Source organism: Sphaerodactylus townsendi, linkage group LG06, assembly GCF_021028975.2.
Source record: "Sphaerodactylus townsendi isolate TG3544 linkage group LG06, MPM_Stown_v2.3, whole genome shotgun sequence".
Classification (NCBI taxonomy): Eukaryota; Metazoa; Chordata; class Lepidosauria; order Squamata; family Sphaerodactylidae; genus Sphaerodactylus; species Sphaerodactylus townsendi.
In genome coordinates this window covers 88,166,800-88,182,411 of record NC_059430.1, presented here as the reverse complement: position 1 = coordinate 88,182,411, position 15,612 = coordinate 88,166,800, and the positions used below count along the sequence as shown (strand labels likewise).

At 39.8% G+C, this 15,612-nt stretch overlaps 1 protein-coding gene across 9 annotated transcripts in view; it reads left to right on the top strand.

Annotated features, from left to right (window-relative positions):
- Nucleotides 1–15,612, top strand: part of MAGI2 (membrane associated guanylate kinase, WW and PDZ domain containing 2) — a 251,122-nt gene that overhangs the window by 151,549 nt on the left and 83,961 nt on the right. For 8 of the 9 annotated variants that reach the window (XM_048499934.1, XM_048499933.1, XM_048499931.1 and 5 more), the window contains 2 exons: nucleotides 10,563–10,594; nucleotides 14,562–14,751. In XM_048499934.1, the coding sequence (XP_048355891.1) occupies nucleotides 10,563–10,594; nucleotides 14,562–14,751 (222 nt within the window). The remainder of the gene's footprint in view (nucleotides 1–10,562; nucleotides 10,595–14,561; nucleotides 14,752–15,612) is intronic. The other variant, XM_048499932.1, reaches the window with a different exon arrangement.

Below are 15,612 nucleotides of genomic sequence, written 5' to 3'. Positions count from 1 at the left end.
GGGGAGTGTGTCCCCTGGCCTGGGCGACACCCCAGAAGGTTGGAGGGAAGATACATCGTTCGGGTGATGGCGCAGCGCTGTGCCATCTTCCCTGCCCCTACCAGGACCATTCATGCGAACAGTCCCAGGGGGGTGCATCAGCGTTGTATACGCTGATGCACCCCCGAGCGTGGCTGTGCAGAAACGACCTATGACTGAAGCCTTGAGGCAAAGGACAAGGAGTTTGGGCCTGAAGGACTATTTGACAAGTTAGATATCAGTGAATACATGCTCTTGGGTTAGAAAATGCCTTGTTCAGAGCAAGAAGGGATTGGGGAGAGGGTTATTTGGTTAGTTTTTAAATCAGCATTTCCTTGCATTCCTCAGCGTTATGTCGTGGTTAAGAGTGGCATAGTCTAATATGGAGAACTGGGTTTGATTCCCCACACCTCCATATGAGCAGTGGACTCTTCTCTGGTGAACTGGGTTTGTTTCCCTGCTCCTGCACTTGAAGCCTGCTTCGAACTCTTTCAGCCCCATCTACCTCACAAGGTGTCTGTTGAGGGGAGAGAAAAGGAAGGCATTTGTAAGCCACTTTGAGACACCTTACAGGAGAGTTATAAATGCAAACTCCTCCTCATCTTCTATTCACTGTTGCAAAGGTATGTGCATTTAAATAGAAACAAAATAGATCAAAAATTTATTATTTTGGTACAAATGAGTAAAACATCAGATTGGCAGGCTTTGTAACTATCTGCAAAGTACTTCTGCTGAAATGGAACCTGAAATGATGAAATGCTTATACCTTTTCTTTTTCCATCCCATGGTTTAAGATGTTCTGAGGTGTGCTATGTAGACTCTGTTCCACAGGCATCTTCCTCATATTTCCCCCCTTCATTCTCTGTATTTTGTCTCTTACAACTGCACAACACGGTCATTGTTATCTCATGTAACGTATGAGTAACATTTCCAGGTTAAGCCTGACAACCTGTGGGAGGTTTGAGGGGCAGGGACATGCATGCATGTGACAGTGATGTCAGCAGTGTCATTAAATGGATTATGGGTAACTCTAGGAATTTCTGGAAACTCTATGGTACAACTGACATTACTTGCATCGTTTTGCTTTTAATCATTGTCCTGTTACTGCTCCAAGCAGTCCAGAGCAGTGATGAAAATGGCAGTGGTTTATAGGAAGCCTCCTGCTGTAATGGGAGGCTTGGCAGCGCTCAGTGTGAGTCATAAACAAACAAACAAATAAATGTCACGTTGGTGGCTATGCTATTTGTGTCTTTTTGGACAAATTTGAGCAGTGGGCCATACCATTCTTCACCATAACACTATTCTGCATGAAAATGTTTCATTCTATACAATGTTAGTGTCTTCAGTTGCTTCCTGAAAATGTCTTGAGACACAAGTGCATTTTGCAAAGTGAACTGTGGGGAGATTGAATTGTCATGGATAATTATCTAGCATCTGCCTCCACAACCATGTCTTTGTTTTCAGAATAGTTTAATCTTAGAATATCTTGTGTAGAGATTACATACCTAGAGACTGAAACATTTTCTATGAGAAGTAATGGAAGCTGCGGAAGCATCGGTGCTGATAGCAGATGGAGTCAAAGGAGGAAAAGAGTCTGATGAGCAAGTTCCATTCCTTTCAGGAGTCTCTTAAAACTTTGCCTGTTCATTTCTATCACATATACGCATGGAGTTCACATCTGACAGCACCTGTCACACTCTGGCTTTCTATCCTGAAAGAACTCTCTAGGATTCCGCTGTCAGAACTGGCTTCATTTCACTTTATTTACCAGTTCACAAGTTGGTTAGAGATTGTAAGTTGGATTGTGATAAATGATTAATGCAGCACCATGCATACGCAAAACAAAAACAAAACAAAAAGAACCCTGTCCCTCAGGAGTTTACAATCAAAGATTTGAGAGAACCAACAGAGGGAGAGAAATAAAAGATCCTCAGACTTGCTGAATATGCAGGCACTGTTTAAGATTTTGAGAACTGATAGTGAATATCACAACAAAATGTTTTTATCCAGTTACAGAATCCTGGAGGGTTCTATAAAATGTTAGGATGGTTCAAGCCAAGCATCCCCCTTTGGCATAGGCTGCTATATTTAGACAGATGTTCCCTGCAGACAGGAAGGTGATTCTCCTGGGTTCTTCTGTTTTAGGGAAGAAGTGTGCATCAGGAAACACATTGGAGAGTGCCATTGCACTATGGGGACCACATTTGAAGATTACTTGGATAAAGCTTGGTTACAGTGGGGACTGAGATTAAGGTGGGTAGGGAAAAGTCTGCAAAGAACTGGTGGATTTTAAGCAGGGTTTCAAGGTAGAGAGAGGGGTAGCCTTCCACTGTGTTTTTCAGAGAGGTAACTTGGAGTCAAGAGCAAAACAAAGTCTTGGCACCCTTTTCTGGGCCCTCCAGAATGCTGACAGTAAACATTATAAGCCATCTCTCTTAGGGTCAAAGATGAAATGTTGGCTGGATGCAAGCTTCTTCGTTTATTTGCCATAGGCTTTCAACTTTGTGGGGCTTCAGTGCAATTACTGTAGTGACTATACAATGGCGCAAATTTTAGTCTGTTCTGAACTGAACACAAATCTGTTCAACAAGGACCTATTTCACACTCACATTCCTTAGAGGCAGTTGGTTTTTTAAGAGCTACAGAAAATTTCTTGAACATGCTCATTGAAGGGCAATTCAGAGAGCCATAGGAAGACCTGTAAAATAGATAGCAGTCTGTTCATTTCAATGGAAATAAACACATCATTTCCATGTCAGCATCTGACCTTTTCTGACAGCCAAATTCCTGCTGGGAGACATAAAGCCCCTGGATTTTCTTGATAACAACTATTTTCCACATGGTGACGGCTGTGCCTCCATGTAAGCAAAAGTACTGACTGCTTCTTAGTACAAATGCTTTGAGAAAAGGGGTTTGATTGAAATTCATATCTAGTCTTTTCATTTATGTCAACAAAGGGTTATTAAGTAAACAATTGCTGCTGCTGAAACTATACAATAACACAATTCAGTATGACAGTGGAATCTGCAGTAGCCACATCCAATACATTAACTCCTTGTTATCTAGAAACAAGTTATAGAGTTATCTGGATTTGTTTCCTTGCTTCTACTCATTAAGCCTGCTGGGTGACCTAGTCACAGTTCTCTCTGTTCCCTCTGAACTCTCTCAACTCCACCTACCTCACAAAGTATGTTGTAGGGAGAGGAAGGGGAGAAGTTTGTAAGCCACTTTGAGACTCCTTAAATGAGAGAATAGGGAGTGTGTACCCATGGGGGTGGATTGAGACTGTCTATACTCTCCATGTATACTTTAGAAATGGAAAGGAAGAATCCCTCTTTACTCCTTCATTTCCACTCTTTGGAGTTACACAAAATTCAACAGAAGATTGTTGGAGCAAAATCCCAAGAGTAAAGAAAGAACAAATCCCAGCTGGGATAGAGCTGGAGGAATTTACTCATTCCCCTGACCTGTGTTAATGGTACAATTAGCTGAGTGGAGAACTAACACTCTTTAAGGATGTTAACTAAAATTCTATTGTGTATATGTATTCCAAAATTATGTAAAAGAGAATTTGAATTGACGCACACAAAATAAATGTAGTTGCTTTCATAGTGAGGCAAGATGTAGCCCAACAGCCAAGGATTATAATATAAAGCCTGATCCAAAAATATCAATCAGAGTTTATGGAAAACCTATCAACATAACCATCATTCAAGTTTATGTCCCCACTACCGATGGTGATGAGACAGAAATTGATCACACATCTAAACAAGATGTGCTGAAAATTACAGGTCAGTGAAATGCAAAAGGAGGAAACAAAGTAGAATAAAATATTTTTGGAAGATTTGAGCTAAGAGCATTAAATGAAGCAGGAGAGCAACTCATACAATTCTGTGAAGACAACAATTTGTTCATTGTGAGTTTATGTTTCATGCAACAGAGCAAATGATTGTGATTGTGTGTGTGAATAACACCAGATGGCCAAACAGAGAAACCAAATAGATTACATAATTTGAAGCAGAAGATGGAGAAGTTCTATGTTCTCTCCTAAAACAAAACCAGGACCTGATTATGGTACTGGCTATGAATTGTAAATTAGAATGAAGCTGAAGAAAAACATCTAAACATTCATAACACTAAAATACAATCTAAAAACATTCCTGGAGAGTTTAATCGTCATGTAAAGAATATTTTCCATTACTAAGTTCAAGTGAGAATAAACTAGAAGAACTTTGGATTGGAACCAGAGATATTATCAAAAGGAATGTGCAAAGGCTATTCCTATAGCCAAAAGAAATGCAAAGTCTCAATGGATGATGGATTAAACTCTTAACGTTGTTGAAGGTAAATGTGAAGCAAAATTAAAAGGTCACAAATTGAACTGAAAGTATTAATGCAGCATTCCAGCAACTGGTACAAATAAAGAGAACAATTATAATAACCAGTGCAAATAAATAGAAAAAAGCCACAAAAAAGGAAGAGATTTTTTTCCCACAAGATCCAAGAAATAAAAGGGAAATGTTAGGCACTATTAGGCCTTCTGCGAGATCAAAGCTCAAACAGAATCAAATAAAAGGAACTGAACCAAATAAAGAAAAGATAGCAACAATACACTGAAGCACTATACAGAAGAGATGAAAGGATAATGGATCCCATCGAAGAAAAATCTTTTGAAAAAGAACCTGCAGTTTTAGAAAGTGAATTGAAAGCTGCACTGAAAGCAATTTGGAGAAACAAATCACCCAGGTATAGAGCTATTTCATGCCAAAGGAACAGAGTGAATCAAAATCTTAACAAGAATATGTCAGCAAATATAGAAAACAAAACAATGGCTCACAAACTGGAAATATTCAATCTATGTTCCAGTTTCCAAAAAAGGAGATGTCAAAAACTGCAGCAGCTGTCAGACCATCACATTAATTTTTCACGTGAATAAAGTGATGCTCAAAACCTTACAACAAAGACTGTTACACTATATGGAATAAGAAAGGTCAGATGCTCAAGCTGGATTCAAAAAAGGAAGAGGCACTAGAGGTTATATTGCAAATTTATACTGGTTACTGTAGCATGCAAGAGAATTTCAGAAGAAACTCATCTTGTTCTATCAAATGCAGCAAAACATTTGACTTTGTTGATCATGAAAAGTCATGGTTTGTTTTCAAGAAAATGGATGTGCCAAAACTTCTGATTATTTTGATGTACAATCTGTATTACAGAAAAAAGACTACTGGTAGAACAGAATATGGAGAAACAAAATGATTTCCAGTTGACAAAGACAAGAATGTATTTTATCTCCTTATCCAAGCTATATGCAGCTGGATTAGATTTAGATGAAAATGGATTGAAAATTGGTGGAAGGAACAGTAACAATTTAAGATATGCAGATGACATCACATTACTAGCAGAAGATAGCGGAAACTTGAAAGAACTCCTGATAGCAGTTAAAGCAGAAAGTGCCAGAAGGATTACAGCTGAATATCAAGAAAACAGAAGTAATGGGTACGGGGAGTTGCACATCTTTAAGGCTGCTATCGAAGAAACTGAAATTGTTAAGGGAAACTGCATCAAGACATCAGAAAGAGACTGAGACTGGGAAAGCAGCCGCAAGGGAGCTAGAAATGATTCCTAAGTGAAAGAATGAGATACCGGTGACCAAGAAGATGAAGAAAGCTGACAGAAAGAAAACTTAGGCTCATTCCGCACACGCAAAATAATGCACTTTCAATCTGCTTTCACAACTGTTTTTGCCATTCCGCACAGCTTCAAAGAGCCCTGAAAGCAGCTTGAAAGTGCATTATTCTGCGTGTGCGGAATGAGCCTTACTTGGAATGCAGAGGAAAATTTTAAAGATACCATGGACAGACAAAAAGACAAATAAGTTCAATATCAAGTCAAGCCTAGATCAAGTCAAACTCTCACTTGAAGCTAAAATGGCTAAACTGTGGCTATCATACTTTGGTCACATTATGAGAAAGCAAGAATCACTAGTAAAGACAATAATGCTAGGAATAGTTGAAGACAGCAAGAAAAGAGAAAGACTCAACATGAGATGGATTGATGTAATAAAAGAAGCCATGACCTTCAGTTTGAAAGACCTGAGCAATGCTGTTAATGATAGGATGTTTTGGAGGCCATTAATCCATTGGGCTGCCATAAGTTGGAAGTGATTTAACGGCACTTACACATACTCTCTATCCTAGAATAATGAATAAAAGAGACTTCTGACCATGGCAGCACCATGGCAGCACCTCTTCCGAGAAGAGAGACAGACTTGCTCTTTATTTTCATCTAGATTGTTTCTTTAAGGCGAAAATGCAGTTCTGTTCATTAACAGAGCTGTAGAGGTCAGCACTTAGGTTCATGTAGTGAGTTTGAAGGACAGGACATTGAGACAGTGCCAGTATTCACAACCCACTCATCCACTGAAGCATGCTGATTAACATCATCAACCCGGCAGCGAGACAAGAAATGAGGCAGACTTCGGGTTGAAGCACTAGTTATATGGAACCTCCAGTGATCAGTGAAGAGAAGAAATGAAAACTAAAGTGGCATTTTGTCAGAAACCTTGTGTCTCAGGAGCAAGGACTTTTTCAACTAAAAAATAAGTAACTTTCAGTTTTTAAGCCATTCAAATGAACTGAATAATATCATTAAGCAATCACAATTTGAAAATGAAAGGCTCTGAAACTGAAATAAAGGACTGCTCTATCGATTTGCAATCTGAAAAGCTGTATGTGTCTAAAAAGGCAGCAATTGATATAAATCTCATCTTGTAAAGAAAGTGTTATTGATGAATGGGAACTGTGATATTTGTTAAAGGACAGAGAGGAGGAGGGAGGCAGCAGAAAACAGAACACAACAAAAGTTGACTACAATAAGAAGACCAAGAAGGACAACTAGTGGTAGAATAATAAATTATAGAACTGTGGTGGAATAATAAATTACAGAACTGTATCAATGATTTTAAAACAATAAAATTATATAAATAAGACAAAATTATTTGTAAAGCATGGAATAGAGCAGCATCTGACATCCAAGGGAATCCAATGCAGAAGGTGGAGCTCAATTACATACAGAAAGATTTGATGGAGATAAAGCAAAAAAATGGATCATATTGACACAATGATTGGGTAAATTAAAGAAATTAGAAAATATATTAAAGGATTAATCTCTGACCTGAAAAAAGTGACAAGACTATGAAAGGCCTTATGAAAGACTATGAAAGGCTATGAAAGGCCTTAGAGAGAGTACCCCAGAAAGAAATCCACCAGCAAGCTGAGAAATTACTCTGTCTGGAATTACAGCAAAAAGAATGCACATTAAGAATTAGGACCATGCTGGAGAAGGTTAGGGAAGACCTTAAAAAAGATTTTATCCCAGAACTCTCAAGATTTATGTCTTTACCAGTTAAACTGAAACTACAGTGGATAAAAAATATCAAGTCAGGTCAGTGGCGGTTAAGAAAAAAAATTGCCTGAGGATTGGGTAATATATCTGACAAGATCTTTCAAAGAAGAAATTCTATCCGAGCACTACAGTCAAAAAATGCAATATGAAGGCTGATTGATTATAATGAGGGGGCTGCTAAGAGAGACTAAAGAAGCTAAAAGAATACAAATTTCTTACAGATTCCTTGAAAAATTAAGGAATTTGTTTCAGGTGGCTACTACCAGAGGGCTTGGGCGTTATCTTTAATGGAATTTACCAAAAAAATCACAGTTGTCCAGATCACAAGAAAACTCTTTGGCCCTTTCCGCACGGGCCAAATACAGTGCCCTGGGGACGGCAAAAACGCCATCCCCAGGGAGCTGTTCGCATGGGGGACAACTGCTTCACAGCCGTGCTACCCTCACTCCTCCCGAGCAGTGTGAAGCCACTGTTTCCCAACCTCGCTCCCTGAGCGAGGTTTTTGGGAAACAGCGGCTTCCAACCACTGCCGTGCGAATGGCAGCAGCTGGAAGGCGCCATCCCTCCCCCCTTTCCCAATCGACTTACCTTCCCTGCGACTGTCCGGTGCGTTGCTGAGGCCTGGGGACACGCCCCCCCTGTCCTGCGACTCTGGAGCGAACAGTCCCGGGGGGGTTGAGTCGGCGTCATGTGGGTCGGCGTCATGTGGGGGGAAGATTAAGAATAGCTGTTTATTTTTTAATCTTTTATTTTGGTGTTTACTTATTCTTTCAAATGTCACTTTAGGGGTTTAAGGTAATTTTATGGGGGATAAAGGGTGATACTATTTCCTACTTTTTCTTTGTAGCATGACTGGTCTGACATGTTTTTAGTTGTCTTAGATTATAATTTTTAAAATGGAAAAAGAATTATGAAGTGATTTTAAAACGGTATTGTTACCCCCAAAATCTTTGTCAAAATAGTCTTAGATCTTCAAACAACAAATGCTGTTAGGGTTTTGTGTTGGAAACGTTCTTCCAAATTCAGGGTTGTCATCCATGGCTGGAGAAATTCCTACAGATTTGGGCATGGTGCCTTGGAAAGGCACAGTTAGGTACAGGGGAGAGCTCAATGGGCATGTAAGATTCACTGTCCATCTTTCATACCCATCCATAGTATTGGGAATTACTATGGTATGAGTAACCTTAATCTTGCCCCCAGCCTCAAAGCTGTCTGTCACTGATGATAGACAGGTCAGTAGAAGTAAAACCTGATGCCTTTTTCTAAAGAACGACACCCTATTTTAAATTGTTTCTGAGGCATAATGCAACAGAATTTTTCTGGCACACTACCAACATCAGCAGGCACATTGTGCCTGAGCATTCCCTGCTAGCAGGTGGATGGAGACTAGGGGTAGAGTGTTTTTTAATTGGTCCTAGGCTTTCGTTTTTCTGGCTCCCTTATTTCCTTCAGGTGACAAGGAACATTGTTTTACGTAGTTGTACTTTCAGAGAAGACAGGGATAATCTTTGAAAAACTGGGTACTGCTTATTAATTGTAGTGGATTCCATGTTGATTTGTTGCCATCAAATTGAATATTATTGTTAGTGATTGTTTTTAATTGTTTAACTTCATTGACTTCCACATTAATTTTTGAGAAAAGGTAGTAAATAGATCTTACATGAAATAAAAACATTCAGTGCAGTCCTGCGAATGGTTCTGATCTACTTATCTGTAATTCTACTGGCTGTCAGCAGGTTTTGGTCATAGTTGGGAGGATTATAAAATATATCTTTCAGAATATTTTATGCAGGAAATAAAAGTGGGAGTAGAAAGTTAGTGTTTTGACGTTCAAATTTCAAGTGAAAATGTGGAAAAGAGGAAAATTGTATGCTTGTCTTCTTTTTTTCTTTAAAATAGAGGTGAATACTATTTTAGCAATGGCTGCAGAGTTGAACTATAAAGCTTTGACTTCTTTTTTGATTGCAAGTATTTCCTACCTACAAAAGAAATGTCACTGGACATAAATAGCCCCTTTGACCAGCGCTCTTGGTCCCTAAATACTAATATCATTGTAGGTGTAAGAAGGCAAGAAACATTTTCTGAATTCTACCTTTACAGTAGAAGTTAAAATTACTATCTTTGACCAAATAATATTTGTTGGATAAAGAGTGATGAATTTCAAAAAACACTGTTTTCAGACAACCATGTTTTAGTTGCATTTTTTAAAATTTTATTTACTATTGTTCTTTTGCACTAGAAAGAACTAGAAAGAAAGAAGATCAAGGCAGTATTTCATAGAATCAAATTAATGGGCAGGAGCAAAATGTAGAAGTGAATCATTGCTAGGGCTGCCAACCTCCAGGTGGGACTTGGAGATCTCCTGATATTACAACTGATATCCAGATGACAGAGATCACTTCCCATGGAGGAAATGGTTCCTTTGGGAGCTGACTTCTATGGCATTGTAACCAACTGTGGTCCCTCCTCTTTCCAAACTCCATACTTCTCAGGGTCCACCCCAAATTTTCAGGAACATCTCAACCTGGAGTTGGCAGCCCTAACCCTTGCCAACTCATTTGCGTCAGTCTAAATGCCAAATCATTGTTTGCTGCAAGATGAAAATGCATAGTAGGAGCTTGATGCTCATTCATACAATCCCTTTATCCCTTTCCTCTCCAACTTCCAACAGTGGAGAAACAATTAGGCAACGTGCCTTTAATTTAATGTAGCCATTCATGATATAGAACAGTTGCTTTCTGTGTTAAGTGCTGTTTTGGTAGGTATTTTTAGATCAGTTATATGGTCCAGTAAAAATATGTGGCAATCATTCTGCTAACTTTCACTGTCTGATGATCTATTGGAGTCATCAAAAGGACAATTTATACCTGACCTGCTGTAGTGAAGGATTATGGGAAATGCATTTGTTACTTTACTGAACAAAAATTCTGACAACCAAAAATTTTATGCTTTTGTCCAGCAGCGCTAATATTCTTCTAGATGCAATCATCATCCCTTAATATGTGTGAGATTCTCATGTAAATACCACAAAAAAAATACACATTTGAACTAACAGGAAAAAAAGATTTATGTTGGCCAATCTGAACATATCAATTAAACACAGATGCACTGATAAGCTTTTCCCACTTTTGTTTTAGGGTTCTTTTCACCCTGGAAGACTCCAAAGCCTGTAAGTTTTTTAAAATTCCTTGTTAGAATGTGAGGGCATGATAGGGCTGCCAGTCAGCAGGGGCAACGGGCGGGAATCTGGGGAGCCAAGGACATGGGAGCCACTGGTGAACAGCATTACATCACTTCCATAGAGTTTTCAGTGATTTCTAGAGCAGAGTGATGTCACTTCCAGGTTTTCTTCAGAAGTGATGTAACACTGTTATGCCAATAGCATTTTTTAACCTACCAGCCAGAGTGGAAGTAGACAACAGGAACTGGGTGGGGGGTGGGGGGTCTCCCATCCCAGGAGGTAAGTGGCATCCCTAGGGCATGATCCTGCTAAAGCTAAGCACTTTTATGTTTCCTTGATTTTCATAATTAATTACATGCTTAACTTTTTCCTATTGAAATGAATGGAACTTAAAGTATATGTATGATCAAACAGTAAATTTTACTTTTATAAGATATTCATTTCTTCATTGCATCTTCATTCCAAGCAAGCATGCACCAAACTCCAACCTAAAATACATTCCCTCAGAAGTAAATGATGTTGAATTTAACAGTGCTTATTTATCTTAAAACATTTATATCCTACCTTTCCATCTAACTCAGGTCTCTAAAGCAGTTTATAACCACAATTTAAAAATTCTAAAAATTCATAATGACCCAGAAAACGAGTCATAAAAATTGATTAGGTGGGGGGATTTATAAAATATTCTCAGCCCCATCTAAGACTCAAATGGCTGGCCACAGTGCAACAATTGTGACTGCACCACTCCCCCACTACCAAAGAGGCTTCCCAGTGACACTTGTGAAGCCTCCCTTGCAACCAAAAGCCCCCTTCGGCCTTAACAGACTTACACTGCCCAAAATGGTTGTGTAAAACTGATTTGCCAACTGCCAGCACAACATGCCGAATGGCCGAGAGGTACTACTAATACAGTACTACTAATATCTGGGAGGGAGGGAATGGTTGGGAGGGATCTGACCAATGTAGACTCCACCCCTGACCTATCCCTGGTATGGCAGGAGCACTGGGATGCTGGCGTATAGTCCGGCACCACGTCCCATCACTGGGAAGGGTGGCAGCGGCAGCAAAGTGGCAGTTTCACCCCTCTGCCGGGGCAAGTTCCCCAGAGAGGGCAAATCCACCAGCACAGCAACCTTGCTGCTCCCATAAATGGATCCCCCCCTTTTGGATGGGGCTGCCTGAAAAACAAAGCTTGCATCTGATGAACTTGTCCAGAAAAGGTATGACAAAGTCTTAGCACTTATTTCCAGCAGCCAGTTGCCTCACTTTTGAAGAGATCAAGACAAATGTTGTTACCTCCAAACCAACAAGTCTAGGATTGTGCTGTAAAATTTGGCTCCATTTTTTGTTCTTGGCATAGCAATACAGTAGGTTATATGCTTCAAAATTCAGTGCAGTACAGTTCACTAATTAATATTTCTTCATGACATATAATCCCTCTGGTGTTCTTCAGTCAGCTCAGCATAATTCATAATGCATTTTTCTATAGAAATAGCCAAAGGCAAGTGGACTATAATAGAACCTGATTGCCTTGGGCAAAGCCACAAGCACAGATATTCATTATCTAGCTAGGAAAAAGGCAGACTTGTTTAAGAGTTATAACCAATGAAAGCCAGAATCATCAAACAGTTCACCTGATCAGCTTCTCTTGTTCATTCGTCAAGAGAATGGGAAAGCTAAAATGCTTCCCTCACTTTTTGCCTGATTAATGAGGTACTCTTCTGTGCTTATCTTCTATTAATATATTCTCCTATTAGATACATTTTTAATTATGTTTGGATTACTGCTTGGAAGAATGCTTGTTTTCTCCATAAAAGAGAATATGTTATATTCCCCACATGACTTCGCTGGGCTAATTCTGACAGTGCCCTTCATACAATCCTCTGCTGACAAAAACTGGAAGAGTTTTCCTTCACATCATGCTGAAAAAGAGAGAAACGCTCCCAGACTATAGGCTTTTAGCTCACGTTACCTTGTGTAGCTAATTTTGCTGAGCAATTGCAATGCAAGGAAAATTAGCCAAGTGAGATAATGTGATATTAAAATTATTTGGCAAGCAGAGGTGCCTTTTCTCTCAGTGCGACATCAAGGCAAATGCCTGCAAGGTTTTCTCAAGTTTTGAATAACCAGGAATCACCTACATAATTCTGAGCAGTTGAAGCTTAGCTGTCTTTCTCCTGGTAAATGTATGAGTTCCAATTCTATTGAAAATAATAAAAATAGTACAGGGGATAAAATTAGTAACTTATCTTCCAGTGACCTAAACACATGTCTGTTTCAAACTAGTAGTTGGCATAGTGTACTAGGTGGTTTTTAGTAAAAATGAGTTTAATATTGCAGACTGGCAAAGTGACATATATTATTAAAATAAATAAATTCTCAAACTGGCAATTATGAGAATGGTAAATAAATAAATATGCACCCCAGACAATTTGAGAAAAAAACTCAAATAAAAGAAAAGGTAAAAAGAGTTCTCATTTTTTTGTTTAATATCTTGGATAACGTATACATATCAAAATAATTCAAAAGAACTTCTGGTTAACTTCAGTGTCTCCATTGCTTGCTCTATAGGCATATTTTAGTGAGGATCCCCACGGCTGGGCCCAACAGTAGGATGGCTGCCACTGATCATGTATATCTGCTAGGCCATTCTCAATCTTTGTTGCATAGCTACCTAGTTCTCAGTTCTCAAGGGGAAAGGATACTCTTCCTCATGCCCCATCCATAAAGGCATCATCACTGACATGAGGCAGCAGGATTTTTAATACCTAACAGCTGGCTACTTCCTGTTTTTGGTCTTTCTCTTTCTTGGGGCTGCTAAACTAATTACCCATTCTCCTTGTTGGCTTGCATCAGCTCCATGTGCTCTGACAACCATGGCTTCTCTTGTCTCTCCATCAGCCATGTTACTGCCACTGTTCTTCCTGGCTTCTCCTTCTGTGTGGCTTAGACTAAATGCAAACCCCTGATCAGACTCCCTGCTCCACCATCGAAGCAGTTGACTGATTCTCCATTACAGTGTATTTAGGTCATGGAATCAATCTGGAAGCTAAGCCACAGATACTTCTAAGTCAAACTGATTTCATTTTAGCCCTTGCCCTTCCAAATTAGAGAACAGAGACATCTTTCTTTTATAAGAACATAGAGATGTCTTTATTTTTAACATTTCATTGGTGCAGCTGCCACAAATAAGTGGAAAATATAAAACTCTGGGTTGTTGTGTATAATGAAACAATGGCAAATTCAAAAATACAAATTATGATTCTTGCATTGGTTATTTGTTTAATTCATTTGTACCCCACCTTTCTCCCCAGTATGAACCCAAAGTGACTTAAATCATTCTCTTTTCTTATTTTATTTTGCCAACAACCCTCCGATGTAGAGTAGCCTAAGGCCCTTTCCGCACGGGCCATTAACAGCGCCCTGGGGACGGCAAAAATGCCATCCCCAGAGAGCTGTTCACACAGGGGGCGCAGCTGCTGCACAGCCGCGCTGCCCTCGTGCCTCCCGAGCGGTGCGAAGCTGCCGTTTTCCGACCTCGCTTCCCCAGCCCTGCGACGCCGGAGCATCGTGCAGGGCAGGGGGGCATGTCCCCAGGCCTCGGCGACACGCTGGATGGCCGCAGCAACGGTAGGTCGACCAGGCGACGGCGCTCCGTGGTGCCGTCTTCCCGATTGTTTCTGGGACCGTTCGCATGGGGGGTTGGGTTGGCGTCGTGTACGCCGACCCAACCCCAATCGTGACTGTGCGGAAACGGCCTGAGAGTGAGCAGCTCAAGCTCACCTAGCAATCTTCCATGCAGATTGGAGATTTGAACCTGGGTCTTCTAGAGATCCTAGTCTGTCTCTCTAAACATGTTAGTAGTTGTTATTTACCTCTAGGCACTGTGCAGCAGTGAAATATGATTTTAAAAGATCCTGCTGATGTTTCCTTGTTTTTGTTCTATTTATTGTAGATGATGGAACGATGGGAGAATCAAGGGAGTCCTCAGACAAGTTTATCTGCTCCAGCTATACCACAGAATATTCCCTTCCCACCCAACCTGCACAGGAGTTCTTTTCCTGATTCCACAGAGGCCTTTGATCCAAGAAAACCTGACCCATACGAGCTGTATGAGAAGTCACGTGCTATTTATGAAAGTAGGCGTAAGTGAAAACAATGGTCCCTTTGCCGAACACTTGGCATTTTAGATATCTTGATAAATGCACCAACAGTGCCATCCTAAATGGAATTGTATCCTCCTAAGCCTATTGAAGTCAATGGATTTGGCAGGGTATAGCTCTGTTTAGGATTGTATTATAAATCTGGCACAATTGCAATTCAAATTCAAGAGAACAATGAACGCAATTATTGTGGTAATAGCAAAAACACAACTAGCAACAAATTTTGGTGCATTTAAATTCCCTTGCATTAGAGAACACAATCTATCACATTTCAACCAATTAAATTCAAAAGAAATTAATTTCAAGAGACACTGAAAGGAATTACACTATACTAGCTGAATGGCATGTTTGTTTCAATGTACAGATAAGCAGTTTGTTTAGGGCTCCTGCTCTCAATCTCAGTCTCACAGTACAGAACAAGGAATTAATGTTACAAGGCAACTTGCCTCTTCCTTTCACTAGTAATGTGATTTTTATATTTTGGGGTATTATTTAAAATCTTTTCACAAAGACAAGTCAAAATCAAACCAATAGTTTTATGTGTAGCATAGGTATCTTTTCATATGTGTCGTGTTGCCAACCTTAGGTTTTCAGGGATCTGTCTTGAAAGGTTAGAGAATGCAAAACCTGAGGTCCATTGATGTTCTCATATGCACATACAGTCTTTGATCCACCAAAGTGTTTCTGCAGACAAAGATTTCTGCCCACAGTTCATGACATTCTGACAGCCCTCCATTCCTTGCCTCTGAAAATGCTGCTTCTGGGCGATTGGGAACTCCAAAAAACCATCTTGGTGCATTTGGGTTTACACCAGGAGGGGAAGGCAAGAAAGTCATGCTACAT